Here is a 26189-nt window from a genome sequence, read left to right as displayed (position 1 = left end):
ATAAGTTAGTCCTAAATATTTCTAAAAATAAAAGCATTGTATTTGGGACAAATCATTCACTAAACCCTAAACCTCAGCTAAATCTTGTAATACATAATGTGAAAATTGAGTAAATTGAGGTGACTAAACTGCTTGGAGTTACCCTGGATTATAAACTGTCATGGTCAGAACATGTTGATACAACAGTAGCTAAGATGGGGAGAAGTATGTCTATGATAAGGTGCTGCTCTACCTTCTTGGCAGCACTGTCAACCAGGCAGGTCCCACAGGCTCTAGTTTTGTCACACCTGGACTACTGTTCAGTCGTGTGGTCAGGTGCCACAAAAAGGGACTTAGGAAAATTGCAATTGGTTCAGAACAGGCCAGCACGGCTGGCCCTTGGAGTGGTAATATTAATAATATGCATGTCAATCTCTCTTGGCTCAACGTGGAGGAGAGATTGACTTCATCACTATTTGTATTTATGTGAGGTATTGACATGTTGAATGCACAGAGCTGTCTGTTTGAACTACTGGTGCACAGCTCGGACACCCATGCATACCCCACAAGACATGCCACAAGAGGTCTCTTCACAGTCCCAGAGTCCAGAACAGACTATGGGAGGTGCACAGTACTACACAGAGCCATGACTACATGGAACTCTATTCCACATCAAGAAATGAATGCAAGCAGTAAAATCAGACTTAAAAAACAGATAAAAATACACCTTATGGAACAGCGGGGACTGTGATGCAACACAAACATATGCATACACACACACACACACACACACCACACACACACACACACACACACACACACACACACACACACACACACACACACACACACACACAACACACACACACACACATACACATGGATTTTGTACTGTAGATAGGTGGTAGTGGTGGAGTAGGGGCCTGAGGGCACACAGTGTGTTGTGAAATCTGTGAATGTATTGTCATTTTTTTTATTGTATAAACTGCCTTAATTTTGCTGGACCCCAGAAAGAGGGATCTATAATAAATACAAATACAAATAGTGTATGTTAATGTTTCAGAGAATTGGTGGGGGGATTGATGTGTTTACTTTAACATTAAGATGTGTAACCTAGTGTTGGCTAATGCTTGCCATTATGTAGATCCCATTCCCAAAATATATAATCAAGTAAGTGCTATAGATAGGGGATGCAGAATACACATGAAACGACATATGTAATAGACTTTACAATCCTAGAAAGAATCACTTCTAGAATGTATTCTCAAGTGCACTTGACTTCTCAATCTCACCTCATCAATTCTTCTGTAGGCTATCACTGACGACAGCCCGTCCAGTGCTGACAGCCAGGTATTCATCGTTCCGTTCCACAGTAGTGTACAGCCAAGTGCGCGCTCTCGTGCTGTCTTACGTCACTGTGCTCGCTCCTCTTCTCGCGCGCTGGTTAAAAAGAAGGAGGAAAGAGCAAGGGGAAACATGTGAGCGCTCTGAGGATCTAGTGAGAGACAATTTTGTGCTTACTTTTTTGACCCAATGCACTGTGCTGAAACGGATTTTAAAACAGAAGGAAGGACACAAATTAAGCTTACTGCAATTCTCAGAGTTTGCTTATTATTTGCTTTGTTTTCTTTACGAGAGAAAAATGTGTATTTCTGGGGTATGCCATCATAACCAGCACTACCATTAATTTATTTTAAATAACATTTTTTTCTTTAGCAAATATTTAATTCTGATTACTTTATGCGTATACCTTTATTAAACTCAACTATTATAATCGTTTACCTGTGATACAGCATATATAAATATAGAGAATAGAGTATTTTGTAGGTTTGGACCGTTGCTTTCCACAGTGATTGCTCTCATATCTTTTGGTTCCAACGTTTTTTCAATATGAGGCATTTGAAATTTGTACTCGTGTTGGCTATTGCAGTCAACGTTTGGGAATGTGGGGATTCGAAATTTGGCGAGAAGGGGGAAATAAGCCCGAGGAGAAGGAGATGTTACGACGGGAGCATGCCCAAGCGACTGAAGAAGAGGGAAAGAAAACTGTCAGTGGACAGCGGTGCAAGCAGCGGGGAAGTTTGTCACAGGTTGTACCCTCGTGTGTCATGCTGCCCAACCAGGCGTGCTGCTTATCAGATAGTCCACCGGCGTGATGCCAGGGTATGTTGGGCTCGTTGCATTCTTTCATTGTGAGAGCTGTCTGTAAGCTAATGCCAAACGCCCCGGGGAATGTATTTACTGCGTTGTGTGTCTTTTCGACTTGTTGTTGACAGTAGTAGAATTAACGATATATGAGGGAGGTTGGGACTGTGAGGGGAAAATTCAACCGTAGCCTACTTACAAATTCTGGCGTTGTCCTGCTACTCCAGGCTGTTTTTGAGGTTTCTTTATCAGTCACATTAAATATGTAGAAAATCCATAAAACTGTAAAAACAAATGAACATGATTTATCAGCTAACTATGTTGTTTAAAAGTGGTGAAATGATATAAGCCTCCTGATTGTTGGTCTCGAGCGTGTCCGAGGCGTTACGGTGTTACCATGGTTATGTTATAACCTTTTACGTTCATCCCCGCGTTACAAAATAACCCCACACGCGCTCAGTCCAAGTGAGTCAGCACCGTTGACTATCGTTAAATTCTACTAAGTTATTCTTTTGCGTCACACACCGCAGTTATGCGCACGTGTGGCATGTTTGTCAGCGCACTTAGAATGTATTTTGCAACAATGTTGCATGTTATTATGTTTTTCTTATTTCCAATCAGTTCCTGCACAGAATGTGCGCGTTTACTGTACATTGCCTAAGCAGATGCCCATTATAGACAAATGATTATCGTCATGTTTAACTGCATGGATAAATCTTTAACACAGTCTTCATAGGCTACGTGGAGTTCACGGTAGAATTCGCCATATTCTCATGTAAACCGCTCCCAACGAATCGACATATCCGGCTGGGTGGTATCTCACTTTGTGTTGTGACAAAAAAGCCATATTGCATCATTTAATTTGCTCAAGTCATGCAAATAGGAGGAAAAACCCTGAACGGAACAAAAATAACCTCGACTTCTCCCTACTACGCTGCCCACACACAGAGCTCTTTTTGCTTATGGCAAAAGAATAACAACACCACCATTGTGTTTGTTAGTTTCACTAATGGGTGATGCTGGAGAACATCACTCTCCCCCCCCAGTCCCTGACTCTGTCCAAGTGTTAAGGCTGCTGAGAGGGTATTATTTGTCCTTCACCCCCCTCTCTCACACCCACCCCTCACTAACTTACACCTATTCCCAAAGGGCAAGTGTTTTGTTTAAGATTTTTAACACCAGTCTTAGTGTTGCCTACAGCACAGCCTCTTTTCTCTATAGGGGCTATGTGTGGTGGTCTCTCTCTCTCTCTCTCTCTCTCTCTCTCTCTCTCTCTCTTTCTCCCTGTGATTCCTGATGGTGAGACCTTATGAGGCTTGTCTAAGATTGAATGACAAGCAAATGTTTTCAAGTGTGACCTTTGTGCATTGATATGTTTGTTCCGGCAATTTCACTGACAAAAGCCATTGTGCAGATCCTATCAAAGAAATGAGTCCTCCTGTAACAGCTGCTCCTCTACAGTGAGCTACTTACACGTTGGCTTTTTGATCAAGTCTCTGTGAGGAGGACAACGACCAGCATAAAGGAGCTTATGGAAATTCATTTTGCATTTGGGCTGTCCATGTGAACTGGCAATCTTGTGTTATTGATGTGTTACGACACATTTCCCCCCACATGCCAAGGTGTGTCACACAGATGGATGTTGTGCGTGTGTGTGGGTCGGTTGTTTACCTTCGGAGACTTGTGTCCCTTGCATTTCTGTTCCCCCAGTAATGCTATAATAGTGCTTGTACAGACCGGGATCGAGCCTACTGACTGAGAATTTATCTTTCTCTGCTTTTGAGTAGCGAGTCAGTGGTGAAATTTTGCTGCTAAACACAACAAACAAAGGTCCTCTTGTTCTGGTTTGTGGTGATGGCAACATTGGAGCCCATCCCAGCAACATATGGGCACAGGGTATGGCTGAGAGCCCACAAATGCTCCTCTCCATGGACTGTGCCAGCCCATGGCACGCCGAATCAATGGGCAATTTAGAGTAGGAAGGCGGGGGGTTAGGAATGCCCACGGCGGTAGTACTCACATGGATTTGGAGGGGTTAGTAGTAGTAATAGTATAGTAACATATACTGTACCACTTAGCAGACACTGTTATCCAAAATGACTTAAAATACAGTGAGTGCATATGTTTTAGTATCTGTATACTGCAGGGATTAAACCCACGTCCCTGCCGTTGTTGGCGTCAATGTCTTACCAACAGAGCCACACCTGACCACTACAGTTACAGAGACCGAGAGTAAGTAAAACACACAAACATGGACAACCAGGTTTTAGCCCCGTCTAAGCCTACCCTGCCTAATGCTGACATGTCAACACTTCTAAAGGCTAACGGCTTTTAGCTGCTCTGCACTCTTTATTAGTATGGTATTAGTATGAGTATATTTATGAGTATATTTATTGCTTGTTTATAGCCGGGTTTATCAACCTCTGTGTGTGCTTCTGGCAAGTCCTAATCACCCGTGTTTTACACTGTCCCGGTAAGAGGAGTAGAACAAACATTCTTTGGCCATCTCTAGTCGTGGTCCTGAGGGGCTATAAAACAACCAAAGGGCCTGTGGTCACAAAACGGTCTCGAACACGACCGCAGGGTGGCTTTATCGTTAAGAAGCAGCTTTCTCTTCCAGACCTAGTCAGGTTATTGTTGAACTGAGAGAGAGAGACAGAGAGACAGAGAGAGAGAGAGAGAGAGAGAGAGTTAGAGAGGGAGAGGGGGAGGTGTCCATATGTTGGACCCAGGTCTGTAGGCCTAATTGACTAGGACAGACTGCTAATTTGTTGATACCAGTGCGGGAATGATGTGCCTGTCTATCTCTAAATTGGTGTTTACACACGGACGGACCTCACACAGTGCAAAGCACTACCAGCCCGCCTGCTGCCTAAGCAGCACACATGTCTGGATGCAGGACAGATTACGTTGTGTTTTATTACACCTAATTTGCTACGTAAATAATCCCTGCTAATTTCTGGGGTCTAAATCTCTTGTTTACTTTTGTTTAGCGACCTAAGTAACGCTTCAAACCCTCTAATTCGGCTCCATCCATTTTGGCCCCAGCCGCCCTGACATATGAAATGTAATTTCAACTTAACTGTTTGTACACTTAGGTAAACAAGTCGTGAGGGAGAGAATCTTTTTCTCAGAAAGTGCCGCGTATTCTGGGTTTAAAAAGTGACATTAAAAGGTAATCAAGTCTAATTTTGGTGTGGGCTTAGTTTCTCTGGAGAATATTTTTTCAGTGTACCATCAATAAAACTGCAGCGGTGGATAATTAAAGTTAGGTTATATCATCTCCATGCTAATGTCTTACAATAATGTTTATTATAAACTGGGTGGTTCGAGCCCTGAATGCTGATTGGCTGAAAGCCGTGGTATATCAGACTGTATACCACGCGTATGACAAAATATTTATTTTTACTCGTCTGATTAAGTTGGTAACCAGATTATGATAGCAACAACGCACCTCAGGGGTTTGTGGTATATGGCCAGTATACCATGGCGAAGGGCTGTATCCAGGCACTCTGCGTTGGTTCGTGCTTAAGAACAGCCCTTAGCCGTGGTATATTGGCCATATACAGCACCCTTATTGCTTAATTATACAATATCGCTGACATGCCAGCAAATTACAAGCCATGTTGAGGTGTAAAACATTAATGCTCACTAAGTCCGTATTTTAATCAGTCATTGTTCCTTGTTGCGTGTGGTCCCTCCCCCTAGATCTTCTCCACCAATAACACGGAGTGCAGCCGTCTCCTGGAGGAGATTAAGTGTGCACACTGTTCGCCCAACGCCCAAGTGCTGTTCCACTCCCCTGAGTCGGACAAGGTCCCCCTCAGGGAGCCCCACCTGCCACGCCTCTGCCAGGACTACTGTCGAGAATTCTACTATACCTGCCGCGGACACATACCAGGTAACCATTCTACTACACCTACCACTAAGATATACCAGGTAACCATTCTACTACACCTACCACTAAGATATACCAGGTAACCATTCTACTACACCTACCACTAAGATATACCAGGTAACCATTCTACTACACCTACCACTAAGATATACCAGGTAACCATTCTACTACACCTACCACTAAGATATACCAGGTAACCATTCTACTACACCTACCACTAAGATATACCAGGTAACCATTCAACTACACCTACCACTAAGATATACCAGGTAACCATTCTACTGCACCTACCACTAAGATATACCAGGTAACCATTCTACTGCACCTACCACTAAGATATACCAGGTAACCATTCTACTACACCTACCACTAAGATATACCAGGTAACCATTCTACTGCACCTACCACTAAGATATACCAGGTAACCATTCTACAACACCTACCACTAAGATATACCAGGTAACCATTCTACTACACCTACCACTAAGATATACCAGGTAACCATTCTACTACACCTACCACTAAGATATACCAGGTAACCATTCTACTACACCTACCACTAAGATATACCAGGTAACCATTCTACTACACCTACCACTAAGATATACCAGGTAACCATTCTACTACACCTACCACTAAGATATACCAGGTAACCATTCTACTACACCTACCACTAAGATATACCAGGTAACCATTCTACCAGACCTACCACTAAGATATACCAGGTAACCATTCTACTACACCTACCACTAAGATATACCAGGTAACCATTCTACTACACCTACCACTAAGATATACCAGGTAACCATTCTACTACACCTACCACTAAGATATACCAGGTAACCATTCTACTACACCTACCACTAAGATATACCAGGTAACCATTCTACTACACCTACCACTAAGATATACCAGGTAACCATTCTACTACACCTACCACTAAGATATACCAGGTAACCATTCTACTACACCTACCACTAAGATATACCAGGTAACCATTCTACCAGACCTACCACTAAGATATACCAGGTAACCATTCTACTACACCTACCACTAAGATATACCAGGTAACCATTCTACTACACCTACCACTAAGATATACCAGGTAACCATTCTACTACACCTACCACTAAGATATACCAGGTAACCATTCTACTACACCTACCACTAAGATATACCAGGTAACCATTCTACAACACCTACCACTAAGATATACCAGGTAACCATTCTACTACACCTACCACTAAGATATACCAGGTAACCATTCTACTACACCTACCACTAAGATATACCAGGTAACCATTCTACTACACCTACCACTAAGATATACCAGGTAACCATTCTACTACACCTACCACTAAGATATACCAGGTAACCATTCTACAACACCTACCACTAAGATATACCAGGTAACCATTCTACTACACCTACCACTAAGATATACCAGGTAACCGAGAAGGATGATGATAGTGCCATCACTACCTCAGTCAGTGCTTGCACTGTATAGGCGGAGTGAGGCACACATATGAACACAAATCTCTCTCGCTCGCTCTCTCTCTCTCATTCTCACTCACTCTCTCCCTCCCTCAATCTCACTCACTCTCTCTCTCTCTTTGACTTCCTGACACACTACATACAGCCTAATGTCTGAATAAGGCAATATTACATTTCTGAGCAGGTCTCCTCAAGGTCCCCAATTCAAAGTCAGCAGACAGTGTTGAACATATAGGTAGCTTGGTTTTACTTATGCAAGACGCAGTGGAGCGTAAGGACTCAAGAAGGAATATTTATTTATGTAGGCTTACCTCATCTGACCTCACCTCCACTTGGTGGTAGAGCCTGCCTGCCTCACGCCCCCATACACTGGGAGAGCCTCGTCTCAGTCTACCCACCCTGGCTGGCAGACGTTGCCTACTGCAGCCATCAGCCTAGCACTTTGTTAATTAGTCTGACTATACACTTTAGACCTGGCAATCAGGAGCTCTCTCTCTCTCTCTCTCTCTCTCTCTCTCTCTCTCTCTCTCTCTCGTTCCCTCAGACTGCAGGTTAAACCAACCCAGTACAAAACGTTGTTTTGTTGCACCAGGTGGACTGGATTTATTTTCTTGCGCTAGCTGAGTTGTACAAATGTGTAAATACTTGTGGATTTTTTTTATAGATTTCTGAGTGTGGCAGCATTGTCAGTATTTTTAGTCCCACTTGGACTGGTTGTAGATGTGTTTTAAGGAACATTACTTTTCTTTACTCAAACTCTTCCTCAATCTATGGAATTTAGACATAAATTGTGTACACACACATGCGCACGCGCACACACACACATACACACACACGTAACCACACGCCCTAAACAAAGCCTCTACAATCTGCCAGAGCTGAAAATGATTGATTTTATGACCCTTTCCTTCCCTGGCCCTGTCCTTCTTTGGCAAGCCCTCCTGAGCTGCCCTGGCTGACGTCAGGGGGCTGACGGTGCTGTGTGCTGTTTGGGGATGTGTAAGCTGTAAGCACCCTGGCTACGGTCTAGACATGACCGGCTCTGACACCTCGCGCCACCAAGGGAGCTCCTCACACACAGCCTCAGACACACACAAACTACGGCCTGTTTAAAAAAACGGCACTCACACCATCAGTTTGTTTTCCTTGATGATAAATTCGATGGAACGTAAACACAATCAGAGCTGCCTCGCTGGACCCGGGCCTCGCCTCGGCCCTCGAACTGTTCCCCCGTACGCGTAGGCAAGGCAACGCCAGCCCTGGAGGGAGTCTCCTCCCGATGTGGAATAAGCGAGGAGATGACATAGAGATAACATGACACGCCGTTTCCTCCTGGATAGGATGGTATTGTGAGATGATAGGAGACCTGCTTGATAGGCCGCCCTCCCTGAAAGCTCCCCGTCCTCAGAAGTAGGGCCTTTGAAGGGCTGTTACCTGTCTGCCGTGCCTCCCAGTGAAGTGCACATTCCTTGTGATCAAACGGCCGCTGCTTGCCCCCAGCCAATTCTTCTTCCTATCTGTGTCGCCACGGCAGATTCAATCTGCTCGCGATTTGCTGAACAGAGAACAGTTTCAACCACACATGTGGTGGCTCTACACCACCACCAGCACTATCAACATCAACCCCCCCCCCTCCCCCATGTACATATTACCTCAATTACCTCAACTAACCTGTACCCCCGCACATTGACTCGGTACCGGTACCCCCTGTGTATAGCCTCGCTATTGTTATTTTATCGTTGCTCTTTCATTTTTTAACTTTAGTTAATTGAGTAAATATTTTTCTCAACTCTTATTTTTCTTAAAACTGCATTGTTGGTTAAGGGCTTGTAAGTAAGCATTTCACTGTAAGGTCAACACCTGTTGTAGTCGGCAGAGAGAGAGAGGGATAGAGAGAGATGGACAGAGAGAGCGGGATGGAGAGAGATGGACAGAGAGAGGTGGTGAGAGAGAGGGAGAGAGAGAGAGAGAGAGATGGAGAGAGAGAGAGACAGCAGCCAGTGAGCTGACAGACAGCAGTGAAAGCTTAGAGTTAAACCCAGAGCTTCATACCAGGAGCTTGAGCCAGAGAAGGAGTCAGTCACCCCCCTCCCATCAATCCTTCCCTCCCTTTCTCCCCCTCTACGCAGATCAGCATATGTGGTGACGAATGACACATTTATTTTTCTACAAAGGTTGTGTATATGTAAAGCTGCTGAAGTGCATCAAGATGTCAAGTACTTTGGGTGGCCACCCAGGTTGTCTTGGAAGACAACCAGATGGAAGTAGAACTATAGCGCTAGCTCACTGCCTGGGATGTGGACAGAGGTTTTTTTTCCCTCTATCTCTCTCTTTCTCTCTCGCTCTTTCTTTCTCTCTCTCTCTCTCTTTTTCCCCCCAGGCCAGTACAATAAAACTGGTACATATTGTGGAGGGAGAGAGAGAGAGGGAGAGAGAATGCAGTGCTTGGTGCCACATGTTTATGGAAGTAGTTAACCATAAATTGTCTAAAATTAGATGTCCCTCTAAGTACATATCATTCTGGATACAGACAGAGGTTTCTCCTCCTATGGATTGAAGAGTTTTTTCTTCTGGATTTGTGTCCTTATGTATTTTTTTTTGGGGGGGGGGTTAAGCTACTTGTTTTTACAATTTGTTGGTTTTCTGTTCAACTTAAATTTGCATTTGTAGTAATCACTATTGCCTCTTAAGAACATGTTTAATTAAATATAAAATATAAAGCACTGACAAACATTCGTTTTTTGGGCTCATGTACAGTATATATCACTAAAGATGAAATTCAGAACCCTTCCAGAACTGTACTCTGCATCAACACATGCAATATGCTGACCAACAGTATTAAACCTGAACGGTAGCCTTTACTGTGCCTTTAAATGTCCTCCTGCTCCCGTGAAACTCCCTCTCCAGCTCCCCATTAGGCTGTGTACTTAGCCCTCATTTCTCCATAAAGCCCTTTACGGCCTGAGTCTCACTTTAACCTAGAGGTCTCCCACCCCTTCCCCCTCCCTCCATCCCCCACTCTGTCTCTCCCCTCTGCATCTGAGGTCCTGGGACCAGCATGGTTAAGATAACTGCAGGCACAAAGTAGGTGGGTGGCATAGGCCTGGGAGTGTTTGTGTGTGTGTGTGTGTTCTGAGTGTGTGTTTGATCTCCGTGTTGTATTTAGATGTTTAGTGGGATATCCTATCACCTCCAGTGGTAGTGTGGTCAGCCTTGTGGTCAGTGTGGAGGGGCCAGGATGGAAAGGGAGGGAGGGATGTGTGGGGTCCGGAGAGCGAGATGAAAGAGAGGAGAGACAGTCCTGTTTGTGTTTTTATCACTGCTGTGTTTGCTCTCCTCCTCCGCCCCTCTGAGGGTTGTGTTAAGGGAAACAATATTGGCACGGTTGTTTTTAGGTCACGCGCATGTTTTAAGATACGCTGCTTGCTTGCGTTCTTTTCACCCTGTTAGTGGTTTGCCCTGCTAGCACAATAAGAAAGGGGGGGGGGGGGGGGGTTCCTAGAATCTTGGAATAATGTTGTGACTGTGGGTCTCTGACGGTGGCCAATCAGGCGGGGTTGGGGCTGCTGTGTCTAATGAGGATATATTCCCAGATTACTGGGTGCCCCAGACCCTGGTGTTGAACCAACTTTAGCTCTAGTACAACTAGCCGCTCCAAGAGAAATCAAGGTGGTCTTGGGAAATAACCGTGTGATGGGGACATTTTTGCTTTGAACTTCCCCAAAGCACAAGCAAGCAGTGGAACACAATCAATCAACATTTGGGAATATCATTTCTTGATTTGGGTTTTGAGGCAGACAGAATATTTCTATCCCTCCTAAAAATGTGCAAAGTTAGTGTTTGGAAGACTGGGCTGTTAATTAAACATGGTCAGTTTTGAATTAGAGTTTCTCACATTTCACATGCTGTGCCCATATGCCTGCCGCTGGGCTGAGGAGGGCGAAACATCTAGGCTGCGGCCCAAATAGGCACTGGTCAAAAGTAGTGCACTATAAAGGGAATAGGGTGCCATTTGGCACTGGCCCCTAACAGTGCTTTAATTGTATGAGAATTTCAGCCTATGTTATACTTAATATTCCAAATATCTGGAAAGCTATTAGGTATTCACAGCAGTCACCCAGGTGAGGTAGAGCTGCGAGGCATAGCAACAGGGGTCAAACAGCCATAGCAACAGGGGTCAAAGGATAAAGGTAAAGATGGATGGGGCCTCAGTGGTGCACTGCTGCAGAGTTGAAGACCTGAGGAACAGTCTGAACAGCATATTCCTCACATTCTGCTCGGATCTAACCCAGTTGGCCTGTCTGGCCAGCGTTTCTTCACTTGTTCAGCCCAGGCCTTGCCAGGATTTGGTTTGGCTCATTCAGCACAACTCTCAAAAACAACTGTCTGAAAACTTAAGGAACTAAAGCTGGGTAAACATGAATTAAGGGCGACTAACTAGGAGGGGATTTAGCTTCAGCTCGCTGGTAAGTTGGATGATGTTGCATCATGGTTTGAACGAGGTGTGAAGTCACTTGACTTGAATCGTCTTTCTTTGCCTGCGGGCCGTTGTCTGTGTCCATGGTGTTTTTCAGAGCTGTTCCAAGCCGATGTGGATGAGTTCTGTCAATACTACGGACGGAGGGACGGAGGCCTGTGCTTCCCAGATTTCCATCGAAAGCAAACACGGGGACAGGACTCCAACTACTTGGGAGATGAGAAAGTCGAAGACATCAACAGGTTTGTAATGTTTCACTTTCAAAATCTATTTTATTTGTATACGTTAGGAAGAGTGCATTTAAGGTATGCTTTTTAAATATTGAGTTAACCATCCAAAAAGGACGCTTTCAGTGAGTTGAGGAAAGAGAGGCCATAGTGTGTATCGTGGCATCTCCACACTCTGAATCCAGTGTGCCACTTTGACTGGCCACCACCACCGGTCTCGCCCCAGGCGATATGTACTATGAACCAGGGTCATGGGAGACATGCCAATGCCAAGCCTGGATGACCCCCCCCCCCCTCCCAACTTTACCCGTCACCCATCTCTCCAGTCATCACCAAAGCCTGCCGTTTGTTCAGGGTGCATTGGGCCAGGCTTTGGCCACACAATGGAAATGCTTACCCTGCAGGCCAACCCTCCCTCACTGCTAGCTAGCGGCTGTACGTCATAGACAAACTTTCACCTTTTTTTTGTCTGCTCCAGTGGAGAGAGAGCCTCTGAGCTCCCCGTCTCCGTCCCAAATGGCACCCTATTCCCTACGTAGTGCACTAGTCCTGTGGGCCCTGGTGAAAAGTAGTACACCATATAGGGAATAGGGTGCCATTTGGGACGCAGGCCCCGTTCTAGCCCCCCTGACGCGAGCTGAGAGCGCTGCTGCTGGACACGTGACCAACTGACCGTCCTGCTATCTCGAGCCGGAACAGACCAGACCATACCAGACCAGAGAAACTATGCTGATGCTGTCTGTCTATGATGTCTAGCTAAGTGCTGTCTGCATTCCTGGGGTTCATGGGGTTCTACTCTAGTCATTTCTGGTAATGACCCCTTGCTATGCTAAAGAGCACTGTAATTGTAATTGCACTGAACTCTAGGATGGATGGCCGGGATGGCCGAGGAGAGATATAGAGCTTCTGTTGGCAGCCGCTCATCTAAAGGGAGTCTTGTTGAGCTGACTCCCCTTCTCATCTTCCGCCTGGGGCCGGCCAAGAGATGATGAGCAAGGAGAGAGGGCCAGGTTTTAACCACCGATGTCATCTAACATCGTAAGTCTTAATCAGACCTCCCACTTCAAAACTGGCCTGAGGGAGAGAGAGAGGCGGAGAGAGAGATAGAGAGAGAGAGAGACCCAAGAAGGGAGAGAGAGAGGCAGAGAGAGAGATAGCGAGAGCTAGGGAGGGAGAGAGGCAGAGAGAGAGATAGAGAGAGCCAGGGAGCGATAGAGAGAGCCAGGGAGTGAGAGAGAGAGGCAGAGAGAGAGATAGAGAGCCAGAGTGAGGGAGAGAGAGAGAGAGCCAGGGAGTGAAAGAGAGAGCTAGAGAGAGAGGGCGCACATCTGCTGTGTGTATGAACTTGACACATGCGTCACGATGACAGCATAGCAGCAGACAGGAAACTGTCAGCGAGATAACTGAACTGACACCCTTTTTCCTCCAATGAGTATCCATCCTTCACACAGGCTCTCAATGGCAAATTCCGCCCGGCGATTGGGAATGTCTTGAAACAAGTGTGTGAGGAGCGAGGAATCAGCGTCACCGCCTTCATGCGTTAGCTAGCTGTCGCGATGTTGTATAATGGAGTTTGAATGTTCTGTTTCCCACATCAAATGTGACCTGTGGTTTTACGCAACACTTGTTGCACAGCTGGAGACCCCTCATCCCCCATTTAACCATTGCTCCACTAAATTCACCCGTGGAGTGACATATGTATGTATGTGTGCCCAATGCACATGAATCAAAGTCACTGCCTATGGAAGTGTCTAAACTCTTACTCAACCCTTCCCATCGTGTCATGCTATTGCTTCACTCTTACTTTGTAAATCACTGGTATTAATTTACTGTCAAGTCAACTCAATCAGTGTATGTTTATTGTGGGGGGTATTTTCTGTTTTTCCTCTCTTTCTCTCTCTCTCTCTCTCTCTCTCTCTCTCTCTCTCTCTCTCTCTCTCTCTCTCTCTTTCTCTCTTTCTCTCTCTCTTTCTCTCTTTCTCTCTCTCTCTTTCTCTTTCTCTTTCTCTCTTTCTCTCTCTCTCTTTCTCTTTCTCTCTCTCTCTCTCTCTCTCTCTCTATCTGTCTCTCACGCTCTCTCTCTCTCTCTCTTTCTCCTCTATCTGTCTCTCTCTCTCTCATGCTTTCTCTCTCGCTCTCTCTATCTGTCTCTCACGCTCACTCTCTCTCTCGCTCTTTCTCCTTCTCTCTCTCTCTTTCTCCTTCTCTCCATCTCCCTCCTTCCTTTCCTCTCTCAACGGGATTATCCGTCGGCGACCCTTGACCTTTCGTTCCTCCTCCGGCCGCCCAGGAAGCACAAGCACAACTGCTACTGTGCCCAGGTGGTGTTGAGCGGGCTGAGGCAGCCAGTAGCCGTGGTGCACTGTGGGGACGGATCCCAGCGCCTCTTTGTCCTGGAGAAGGAGGGCTTCGTCCGGGTGCTGACCCATAACATGGAGCTGCTGAAAGAGCCTTTCCTGGACATCCACAAGCTGGTGCAGACCGGACTCAAGGTCAGTGAGGAACACAATACGCATCCCTAATGACACCCTATTCCCTACATAGTGCACTACTTTTGACCAGGACGCATAGGGGCACCTGAAGACTGCTCCAAACTCTAATTCACATATAAGCGATGGTACTTGGTCGCCTCGTGTCTTCCCAATATAAACGCACCTTAACACCAGTTTTAACACCAAAACGGTTAACTATCAATGTAGGGAGCGGACACAGAGGGAGAGACACACTTAAGTGGTTTTATTTCTGTGTTGCAAACACTGAGGAGAGGGAGAGAGAGTGGAACACAGTCTTGGACACTCCTCAAACATTGAGGAGAGGGAGAGAGAGTGGAACACAGTCTTGGACACTCCTCAAACATTGAGGAGAGGGAGAGAGAGTGGAACACAGTCTTGGACACTCCTCAAACACTGAGGAGAGGGAGAGAGAGTGGAACACAGTCTTGGACACTCCTCAAACATTGAGGAGAGGGAGAGAGAGTGGAACACAGTCTTGGACACTCCTCAAACATTTCTACTTCTAAGACCTACCTCTCTCGTCTGATAATTCCGACCAATCAAGACCCTTCCTTCCAGACTTAACCCCCCCCCCCGGAGTCTGCTCGCCAGTCTAACACTTCATTAAACAATTAAACAAAACCATCAGTTATTTATTAATTGTCCCAACACGGCTAATTCACATGTTGTTATCTTTCAATGAGCTTAGCACACACGTTGAGAACATTGCTAATGTGCTGCTAATTCGTAGAAGGTGGATAAATGGCTTTTTAAGTGTTACTCTGTACTCTCCCCCACCAAGCTGTTTCCATATAGGTTAGTGCTGAACAATCCCACAAGATGAAAAACGATCAGACTAAGACGTCACTGGCCAATACTTTATTTTGATAAATGGTGTCGTATGATATGATTTCACACAGCAATAGGCCCTCTCACAACAGTGGAAGACCAGCTGTATCTGTATTTTAGTGGTCAAGCCTGTCTGCACCATCTCTCTCTCTCTCTCTCTCTCTCTCTCTCTCTCACTCTCGTTCTATTCTCTCTCTCTCTTTCCCTCTCTATTCCCTCTCTCTCTCTCTCTCTCTCTCTCTCTCTCTCTCTCTCTCTCTCTCTCTCTCTCTCTCTCTCTCTCTCTCTCTCTCGCCCTCTCTCTTTCCCTCTCCACCCTCGGTTGCTAAAGAAACATCTGGTGTCTGTCGAGACCGTTCTAATAACGAGGGGTCTAAGGAGATGAACTGTGTTCACAGTGCACACACACACACGAGAAGTACTCGTCACCCGTCCCTCTCCGCTGCAGTTTCCCCGAGACAGGAAACCATTGGCATGTCTGGTACTTCTGAAAAGAATTAGCACCTATCTGACATTTACTCACTCAGTCTGGTCTGCTCTGACCTCCCATCATCATGGAAATCTAACTTCCAGAGAACAGGGGAGGAGAAGAGGAGAGAGGGGCCTGGAGATGGGGCTCGGGTTGGCTGGCCTCCCCCCTGAAAGATATGTTATTCTGCTGTTTGGTTTGGAACCTTCTCCGAGAGAAGAGGAGCAGCACACCCACTAGAGCGAATAAAGAAGAAATACAATCATCACCGCCCGTCCGCCCGCCCGCCCGCCCGCCTACTCCTCCGTAGCTTTGTGTTGGCCGAGCCTCTGGGCAACAGTTGAATAGGAAGTCGTCTTTTTTTTCATTGACATCGTCTTGGAAGCCGGGGAGAGAATTGGTGTAGTGGTATTCCATCTAGGCATCATTTCAACCTCAGTAGTGTGTGCACCATAGACATGCAGCGTCAGGTCCAGTGCCAGTAGTTGGAAACATCATCTTTATAGCTGTGTAGGATTGTTAAGCTTTTGAAATGGCCTATCATTTACCATGTAATTTCAGGTTCAGTTTAAATGTCTCACCTGCTAGGACTTGTTAATGCTATCGTAGCTCTTACCAGCTCTTACCACATAACCTTACATGGAGACATCCACGTCTGCCACTGACGGTTAGCTATGTGTCACAGACAGGTTTGGGGTCAATTCCATTTAAATTCTAGAAAATTCAGGAAGTACACTGACATTACAATTCTCTTCAACGCTTTTCAATGAAGAACATTTGGAAATGGAATTGGAATTCGTTTTTTCTTTTCTGAATTGACTGGAATTGAAATGGAATTGACCCCAGCCCTGCTCACAGACAGTTACATCTAGCGCTGTCTCAGAGAAGGAGTACTGATCTGGGATCATCTTTCCCCCTGTCCATGTAATCAAAGTCATTGTGTGAGATAAAAGGCAACTCTTAATACATATGGCCCCTGATGATGTTTATCCGTATCCAAGGCGATAGCTGTAGTTTTTGAATTTGAGAGTGAACTGATAGTGTCCAGAGATAGGGAAATGGGGAAGAGGAGGAGGAGGGGGCACACTTTTTGGACAGGAAGTTTATCTATCACGCATGCCTCCCACCGTTCCCTTAGAAAGAGGACAGCGGAGATTACAGGGAGTGAAGCGGACCCCAGCGAATGGACATGCCAACAGGCCCACAGGGAGCCCAGGACGACCCTCCTGCTGTCTTATCATCATTAAACCTAACTGCTAGCGGATAAAACAATCATTATGACAATTAGAGAGTGGCTTGAGACCCGGCAGGCCGGCCGGTAGGCCCCCCAGAGTCCTATTCTGTGATGTTGGCTGTTGGCTGCTACAAGACTCTGGCCGCACGGGGCCCGCAGCACCAGGGGACCAGGGGGGCTACTGGGGGGGCTTCCAGAGGGGGCTACCAGGGGGGGCTGAGGTGTTTACTCACTGCATCAACAGGACATAGTTCCCTCTATACAGATAGAACACCCAGGAGCCTCAGGGGAAGTGGGAGATGAGAAGGGGGGGCTGGAGTGAGACTCACTGAGAGGGGAAGATAAGGGTTTATCATTGCCCTGACTCCCCTAGCTACCACATGCTTTGATTGTAATGTTCTGTGGTTCCTTCTGCCGGCCCGGCCGATTCCCCCCCCCCCCCCCCGTGACAATTAAGATGACCCGCTCAGACACAATGCTGCCGAAGGGAGGGAGCAATGGAGGCTCTCCTTCTCCTCTCTTCATTGCACCGTGGGTGTTCCCTGACACCCAATCTCCCCTTCCCCTCCTGTCGTTACTTGATTGTGTGTGTGTAACGCACTTGCTGGCGTCCTCTTCCCGGTAGGAAGCCTGCTAATTCCGACATTCCCTGTCACCCCTTCTCCCACACACAGAGTCCTCTCTCAAACTTACCCTGTTTGACATTGTTTCTGTCCATCTGTCCCGGAGGTGTCACAGTCACCATCCTCCAAGCCCATTGGATCAGATACTCTCATCTCTAACAACTGATTGACTGATTATATTTCCCAGCTGCTTGGTGATTAAACGGAGGCTTGCGCCACCACTGCCAGGCTGTGGCTCAGATGTGGTGAAGGCGGCTCGGTGGAAACCGTGTGGCACAGTCCTGATCAGGGCACTGTTGTCTTTACGACTCGTCACTATCAACTGTACCACACGGCGGGTTCAGCACGTCTCAGCTCAGTACCAACACCTGATAGTGTCATGCTGACTATAAAGCCATCACAGCACGTTAACTGAGGTGCTCAGCCAGTTAACTTGTTTTGGGTTTTTTGTTTCAAGCGGGGAACCACTTCCAGATGCTGTTAAACGAGAGAGAACGCAGCCCAACATTCATACTTAATCTCCCTGTATCCAGCGGTGGCTGACAACATGCTGGCTTTGATTTCATTCATGGTGACACATGCCTATGTACAAATAGAGCGACGCCGTTGTTGGTTGCTTACATCAGCCAGCCTCAAAGGCAATGGGGCGAAAGCGGTTTGGAATGAAGACATCTGCTTTGAGCAGTGTGGGTTCGCCTAACACTCTTATTGAAGTGTGTTAGCCTGTGTGACAGGGCTAGGGGCGCGGACGCGCAATAAAATATATTCACTGTGAGACAAATATCTCATGCTGTGTTCTTGTGCTCTGTCACACTGCATCTACAGCTGTTGTGCTAACTCAGCCAGAGAGAGTAGAGGTTCCTCTCAGACTGTCAGGCTAACTCAGCCAGAGAGAGTAGAGGTTCCTCTCAGACTGTCAGGCTAACTCAGCCAGAGAGAGCAGAGGTTCCTCTCAGACTGTCGGGCTAACTCAGCCAGAGAGAGTAGAGGTTCCTCTCAGACTGTTAGGCTAACTCAGCCAGAGAGAGCAGAGGTTTCTCTCAGACTGTCGGGCTAACTCAGCCAGAGAGAGTAGAGGTTCCTCTCAGACTGTCGGGCTAACTCAGCCAGAGAGAGTAAAGGTTCCTCTCAGACTGTCAGGCTAACTCAGCCAGAGAGAGTAGAGGTTCCTCTCAGACTGTCGGGCTAACTCAGCCAGAGAGAGTAGAGGTTCCTCTCAGACTGTCAGGCTAACTCAGCCAGAGAGAGTAGAGGTTCCTCTCAGACTGTCAGGCTAACTCAGCCAGAGAGAGCAGAGGTTCCTCTCAGACTGTCAGGCTAACTCAGCCAGAGAGAGCAGAGGTTCCTCTCAGACTGTCGGAGATAAGTGCCCTGTGGATGATAAATTAGCTCTTACTCCTACTGTTGACTCCCTCTGAGAACTGAAGCGCTGAAGCTGAAGGGGGGGGGGGGGGGGGGGGCAGCAATGTTAATCGTACTATTATCCTATTTATGTGATGGGAAGAGGAACATACGCTGGAATACGTCATGAGAAAGTTCAGTGAAAGTCGTAGTTTATCAAGATGGAGTCGTAGACCCAAAACATTACTCTGTTGGCTGACGTGTCGTGTGATACAGGAAATTGCCTGGCTGCCTCCTCCATTATAAAAGTGGTTTTGCATCCAATCTGATTGGGCTGGGTGGTTTGGTCTCTTTAGTTTTTTCTCCTCTCTCCCTTCGTTATGAGACTGAGTGATCTCTGGTCTAAGCTCCGACCTTGTCATAGGATTAATGTGTGTTAACAGGTGGGGTGGGGTGGGGTGAGGGGGGGGGTTGACTTGGCTCCCTGGTTTCATTGTGCTGGAGTAACCAGGGGGAGGTGGGGGGCTGAATGAGTGTGAACATTTCAGATTGCCTTTGAGGTAAAAGGGACTGCATTGTTTTTCTCCAATCAGCTCTCCTCGTGGTGGAATGTATTTTTGTGGGGATTGCCAGAGCCAATGAGGATCAAAAGGCGCTGGGCTAACAATGCAGGGAGCCAAACCATGCATCATGGAACAGAAAGGCAGCTGCCTGGCGGGATTGGAAACGGTAGCCACTCACTATGCTCCACTCCCTGCTCCGGCTCCCGTTCCACAGCTCTATGGAATGCTGTTGATGTTCTGGTGAGAACTCCAACTCTGCCTCGGCTGGCTCTTGACACCAAAAAAACGGCCAAAAACGGAAGAATAAAGTCCTGCCTACGCTGTGAATCTGGAGGCAGGTGTTCGTGGAGCATCAACAGAACCCACTACCACACTGGAAGGAAGAATGATGGTGGTTGTAAAAAAAGGAGGGAGAAGGAGAAGAGCGGTTTAAGGAGAAAAGGAGGGAAGCTTGTTTTCAAGTCAAGGCGATGAAGTGATTTGTGGAGGGCCTGACAGAAGTGTCACAATGACATCATCGCTGGCCATTGTCCCCCCCCCCCCCGCTACGAGGCTTTGTTCTCCCATGACCACAAACGGGGGTGGTCAGAGGACCTGTAGGAGGCTAGTGGGAGGAGCTATAGGAGGATGGGCTCATTGTACTGGCTGGAATGGAATTAATGGAACGGTATCAAACAGATCAAACATATAGAAACCCCACTTGACTCCGTTCCATTGATTCCATTCCAGCCATTACAATGAGCCCGTCCTCCTATTGCTCCTCCCACCAGCCTCCACTGCAGTACACCCAGTACCTCTCCTCTGACTAACCCCACACAGTAGAGCTGGAAGATAGTGAAACCTCACTTTGTTTATATTTCAACTGGAACTAATACTCAACACACGAACACTTCAAATTAGCTCTTTTGTTGCAAAGCTGCCTACTTACGTTGTCAACAATATGTCTTCTGCAGCTTTGGCAGTCATTTGATAGCGATCCATCTGCCAAGGTATTTTTTCTCTTCTCCTAATCAGGAGTTAAGATTGAATTGGTCTGTGTCCCAAATGGCACCCTATTCCCTATAGGGCTTGGGCCAAAGTAGTGTGCTGTGTAGTGAATAGGGTGCCATTTGGCACTCAGCCCTAGTTTCCAAGTGTTTGTTTCTTATGACCTGGTGTTAGCTCTGCTGCCGTCCGTATGCCTTCTGGTTATGACGAGCAGTCATTAGCGAGAGAGCTAATATTTCAGTCCATTTACCGCTGCTGTGTTTTAGGAATGGCTCCTTCCTTTTGGAATTCTTGTCTTGACCCGCTCCTTCCCAGTGTTTATGTGGGGGAATTCGGGTCACTGCATCCCAAATCTGACATATGGGTCAATAATTTTAAGTTGAGGGACGGGAATGGTTGTCTGTGGCAAACTGGAATCATCTCCCACTCATTACTGTCAATGTGCAGTTGATTGGACTCACTACCAACCCCACATAAATCCTGTTATTTTGAGCAACACGGAATTTACATTGAGTAGTTCTCATAAATTCTCATCGAGAGGAACTCTTATTTATTCGTCAACGTTCACATTTTTTAATCTTAACGGCGGTATTGAAAGGACCCCGGTGTCTGATCACTGTAGGCCTAGCTCGTACTTAACAGGGCTGACGACACGGACACTTCCATCACATTCCCATTGGAATGTTTGACTGGGTTCTGCCCTTCGCCGTCCAAACAGTTTCTGGGGGATTCAGTACACTTGAACCAATTTATGATCTGTGTTGCTTGGCCTGTGACCCGGGACTACACCTCTACTAATGCCTCCACACTGTAGGCCCAACACAAAGGCCAGACCTCCTCGCTCTCTTTGCCTAAATTCCTTTTAAAATATTTTGAGAGGGAATTCCAAGAGGTTGACGCAGGCAGATCGGCATTGATTCTGGCTGATGTTGATGCTGCTGCTGGTTCGCCTCCTTCAGTGAGGTAGCCGTTCTAGGGGGGTTTGAGGTTGATTTTTTTGCTTCCACGCCAGCCAGCATCAATGCTTCTGTTATTAATGGGGCTTGAGCTGTTTTGGAGAGGGGGGGGACAACAACATACGGCCAAAAATGTAAGGGGGCACGTTTTAAACATTGTTAACACCTAAGCCTGGCATTCTGTTCATTCTTTTGTTAAGAGAGGGAGAGAGAGAAACACAAAGACCTGATTGCATTGCCTAGGGACTGAAACGCTATAGCTGCTTATTACAGCTAACTATGATGGGAGGACCACCAGAGTTGTGACTGATGTAGCTGCCTCCGGGGTGAGACAAAGGTTTACGTATTACACAAGCAATTTAGATGGTTTCTAAACATGTTGCCAAGACACTGGGTGCTGGCAGCCCTGTCCTTGTTTAGGTTCTCTTTCTCTCTCTCTCTCTCTTCTCCCCTCCATCTCTATCCTCAAATTTTGCATGGTGCGGGGGGGTGGGTGGGTGGGGGAGAAAAAGGACTGAAGGACTCTGCACTTTTGTGTTCTCTATGAACTACGAGTGAGCTAATAAATTCTTTCAGCCACTCAGCATAGCATTCACGGATATCCCCCAAAGATTACACACACAAATCACCGGACAATGGAGGCCGCCGGGATGGCCTGGGCGTCGCAGGGGCCCCGAGGACAAGCTGGAGAGAGAGAGAGAGAGATAGAGAGGGCTGGGGTGGGGTGGACTGGAGGGGGATCGAGGGGGAGCACTGGCTGGAGTCAAATGTTTTATAATGGTTTGTAATGCAGTAGTCAATGAGGGCGGTTGTGGAGGTACGGTATGTGGGGAGGACAGAAGAGGGGGATTTGGTTGGGAGGGGTGGGCACTGGGTATCTATAGAGACCAAGATGGAAGGAGACAGAGAGAGAGAGAAGGAAATATAGTGAGAAAAGTAGAGAGAAAGAGACAAGGTGGAGGGTGATTGGCTGTGGGTTATGGGTTGGCTTTGACTTTAGTTACTACCAGCACAAGCAGCAGAAGAAAGAAAGAAAGAAAGAAAGAAAGAAAGAAGAAAGAAAGAAAGAAAGAAAGAAGAAGAAAGAAGAAAGAAAGAAAGAAAGAAAGAAAGAAAGAAAGAAAGAAGAAAGAAAGAAAAAGTAGGGACATAATTAACTTGTTGGTCCTTTGTGTTTGTCCTCTGACTGCAGGCAGGAGATGAAAGGGGTTTGCTAGGTCTCACATTCCACCCCAATTACAAGAAGAACGGCAAGCTGTACGTCTCCTACACCACCAACCAGGAGCGCTGGGCCATCGGACCGCACGACCACATTCTGCGCGTGGTCGAGTACACCGTCTCCAGGTAACTACTGGAGAAACAAACCCATGCCAACCACTGATAATACAGAAACGTCCTGCATGTGGTCGAGTACACCGTCTGCCAAACATTTACCATTTACAGTTCAACCACTGATAATACAGAAACGTCCTGCATGTGGTCGAGTACACCGTCTCCAGGTAACTAGTGGAGAAACCCATGCCAAACATTTACCATTTACGGTTCAACCACTGATAATACAGAAACGTCCTGCGTGTGGTCGAGTACACCGTCTCCAGGTACAATCTGTGAAATTACATTGAAACAAAGTTGAATAAACGTTGAATTGACATCTATGTCCTGTGGGCACCGTCTCCAGGTAAAATGGGAAAATACCAAACCAAACCACCCCCTAGATACATTCATTGACCACACATGGTTCAACCAATGACGATGCAGAAACAAGCAAAGCCTAAATAAGATGGATTTCAGTGTCGATATTCCCGAGATAAATGTTTGCAGGTATAAAGTAAGGCTGGGAATTGCCAGGGACCTCACGATACGATATTATCATGATACTTAGGTGCCGATATGATATGTATTGCAATTCTCACGATTCTATATGTATTGCGATTCGCACTGTTATTTTATTGCAATGTTATTCGATGTTTCAAACATATTGCTCACAATATGTCTGCTGCAGAGGGACAAGCGAGAGCCATGAGAAAACAAGTTTTGATCAGTCATGGAAATAAAAGTGCTGAAAACATATTGGCTCCCTATTTATAAAGAAGATGGAGAACAAAACATGAGGGAAAAATACTGGAGTTTTGGAGCAGGTACACAAATAATATTGTGATACTGTCAAAACAATACGATATATCGTCAAAAATAATATCCCGATATGTAACATAACAATTTTTTCCCCATCACTAGTATAAAGTACAGTTGATGAACAGGAAATGTTTATTTTCTAGTGAGTTTTGAATGCAGCCGGCGTCGGCTTGCTGCCAAGTCAAGTCCCGCACCGTGAAACTTGTTTTCTGACGGCGACAGCTTTTGCTTTAATTGAAAATTGTAATGGCGCCGTATTACATTTTAGTCATTTAGCAGACGCTCTTATAGTAGTGAATGCATAAAAAAAAAAATGTACTGGCCCCCCGTGGGAATCGAACCCACAACCCTGGCATTGCACACACCATGCTGGTATTGCAAACACCATGCTCTACCAACTGAGCCACAGGGAAGAATTCTACAATGCCGCTAATGACAACTGTAGATGTTTGTGGCTCTGCTGGTGATATACCAGAGCTCCGTTGCACAAGCCGTGATTAACAACACAAACTTCTCGTAACTATACTAGTTAAAGTATTACGTTTTTATTATCATAATCACTGTTGTATGGCTCGGTTTAAAGACTTCATTTTTCAAACTGTTATAATCTTGGAGGTGGTGGCGTTTTGAGGAGGAGCCATGGCGTTGGTGTTTGTATGTCACTCAGTGTGAAATAGTCAATCTCTTCCTGGCAGAGCAACGACCCTGAAGGAACAAAATAAGAAACTCTCTGTCTAAACACCCTGCCCAAAATAACACATCATTAAACATTTTGTGGCTGTTAATATGAAGCCAAATCTTTTCTCTGGACTTGGAAAGTCATCACTTTATGGGTTTGAGTTACAGCTTTGAGTTGAGATTCACCCTAACATCGTAATAACGTCCTAACTCTGAGCTTTAATGAAGCGTCAAATCCAAAACCCAATGTCTCCAGACAACAAGCTCATTAAACACTCTTCTCGTTGGCGTGTTGTCGGTGAGTTAGCTTGTTTTTACATGTCAGCATTTTCTCCTGCAGTGGTATCATCTTACTCACGTACAGAATTGCTCTTTTTTCATCCAGGCATTACATGTGCACCCCTCTGTTTAATCAGGACATCCTTTAAATATACGTCTCAAACATTCTTTACCTTTTTTCTCAATATGTGTAGTAGGCCCCAATAGTGTCAACATATGTTTAGGGCTCATTTTGGTTAATGCAGGGGTGTGTTAGGGCTGGGTTGGAGAAAAAGCATGCACACACTATGACCCCTAAGACTGTCCACCCTTGGTATGGAATGTATTGAAGCGTCACGCCAGCCTCTGACAATACACTCTAGGTTCCACTCATAGAGATATAAAACAATACACTCTAGGTTCCACTCATAGAGATACAAAACAATACACTCTAGGTTCCTCTCATAGAGATATAAAACAATACACTCTAGGTTCCACTCATAGAGATATAAAACAATACACTCTAGGTTCCACTCATAGAGATATAAAACAATACACTCTAGGTTCCACTCATAGAGATATAAAACAATACACTCTAGGTTCCTCTCATAGAGATATAAAACAATACACTAGGTTCCTCATAGAGATATAAAACAATACACTCTAGGTTCCACTCATAGAGATACAAAACAATACACTCTAGGTTCCTCTCATAGAGATATAAAACAATACACTCTAGGTTCCACTCATAGAGATATAAAACAATACACTCTAGGTTCCACTCATAGAGATACAAAACAATACACTCTAGGTTCCACTCATAGAGATACAAAACAATACACTCTAGGTTCCTCATAGAGATATAAAACAATACACTCTAGGTTCCTCTCATAGAGATATAAAACAATACACTCTAGGTTCCTCATAGAGATACAAAACAATACACTCTAGGTTCCTCATAGAGATACAAAACAATACACTCTAGGTTCCTCATAGAGATACAAAACAATACACTCTAGGTTCCTCTCATAGAGATATAAAACAATACACTCTAGGTTCCTCTCATAGAGATATAAAACAATACACTCTAGGTTCCTCTCATAGAGATACAAAACAATACACTCTAGGTTCCTCTCATAGAGATATAAAACAATACACTCTAGGTTCCTCTCATAGAGATATAAAACAATACACTCTAGGTTCCTCTCATAGAGATATAAAACAATACACTCTACGTTCCTCTCATAGAGATATAAAACAATACACTCTAGGTTCCTCTCATAGAGATATAAAACAATACACTCTAGGTTCCTCATAGAGATATAAAACAATACACTCTAGGTTCCTCATAGAGATATAAAACAATACACTCTAGGTTCCTCTCAT

At 45.7% G+C, this 26189-nt stretch overlaps 1 protein-coding gene across 1 annotated transcript in view; it reads left to right on the top strand.

Moving 5' to 3' along the window:
• Window positions 1–1429: 1429 nt before the first annotated feature.
• LOC106602344 (hedgehog-interacting protein) overlaps window positions 1430–26189 on the top strand; it is a 47884-nt gene continuing 23124 nt past the window's right edge. The window contains exons 1-5 of the mRNA XM_045716574.2: window positions 1430–2142; window positions 5833–6025; window positions 12091–12235; window positions 14511–14712; window positions 22927–23078. Of these exons, the coding sequence (XP_045572530.1) occupies window positions 1870–2142; window positions 5833–6025; window positions 12091–12235; window positions 14511–14712; window positions 22927–23078 (965 nt within the window). The 5' untranslated portion in view covers window positions 1430–1869. The remainder of the gene's footprint in view (window positions 2143–5832; window positions 6026–12090; window positions 12236–14510; window positions 14713–22926; window positions 23079–26189) is intronic.

The sequence above is a fragment of the Salmo salar genome, chromosome 04 (assembly GCF_965601325.2).
Source record: "Salmo salar chromosome 04, fSalSal1, whole genome shotgun sequence".
Taxonomy (NCBI): Eukaryota; Metazoa; Chordata; class Actinopteri; order Salmoniformes; family Salmonidae; genus Salmo; species Salmo salar.
This window is presented reverse-complemented; position numbering and strand designations above follow the sequence as displayed.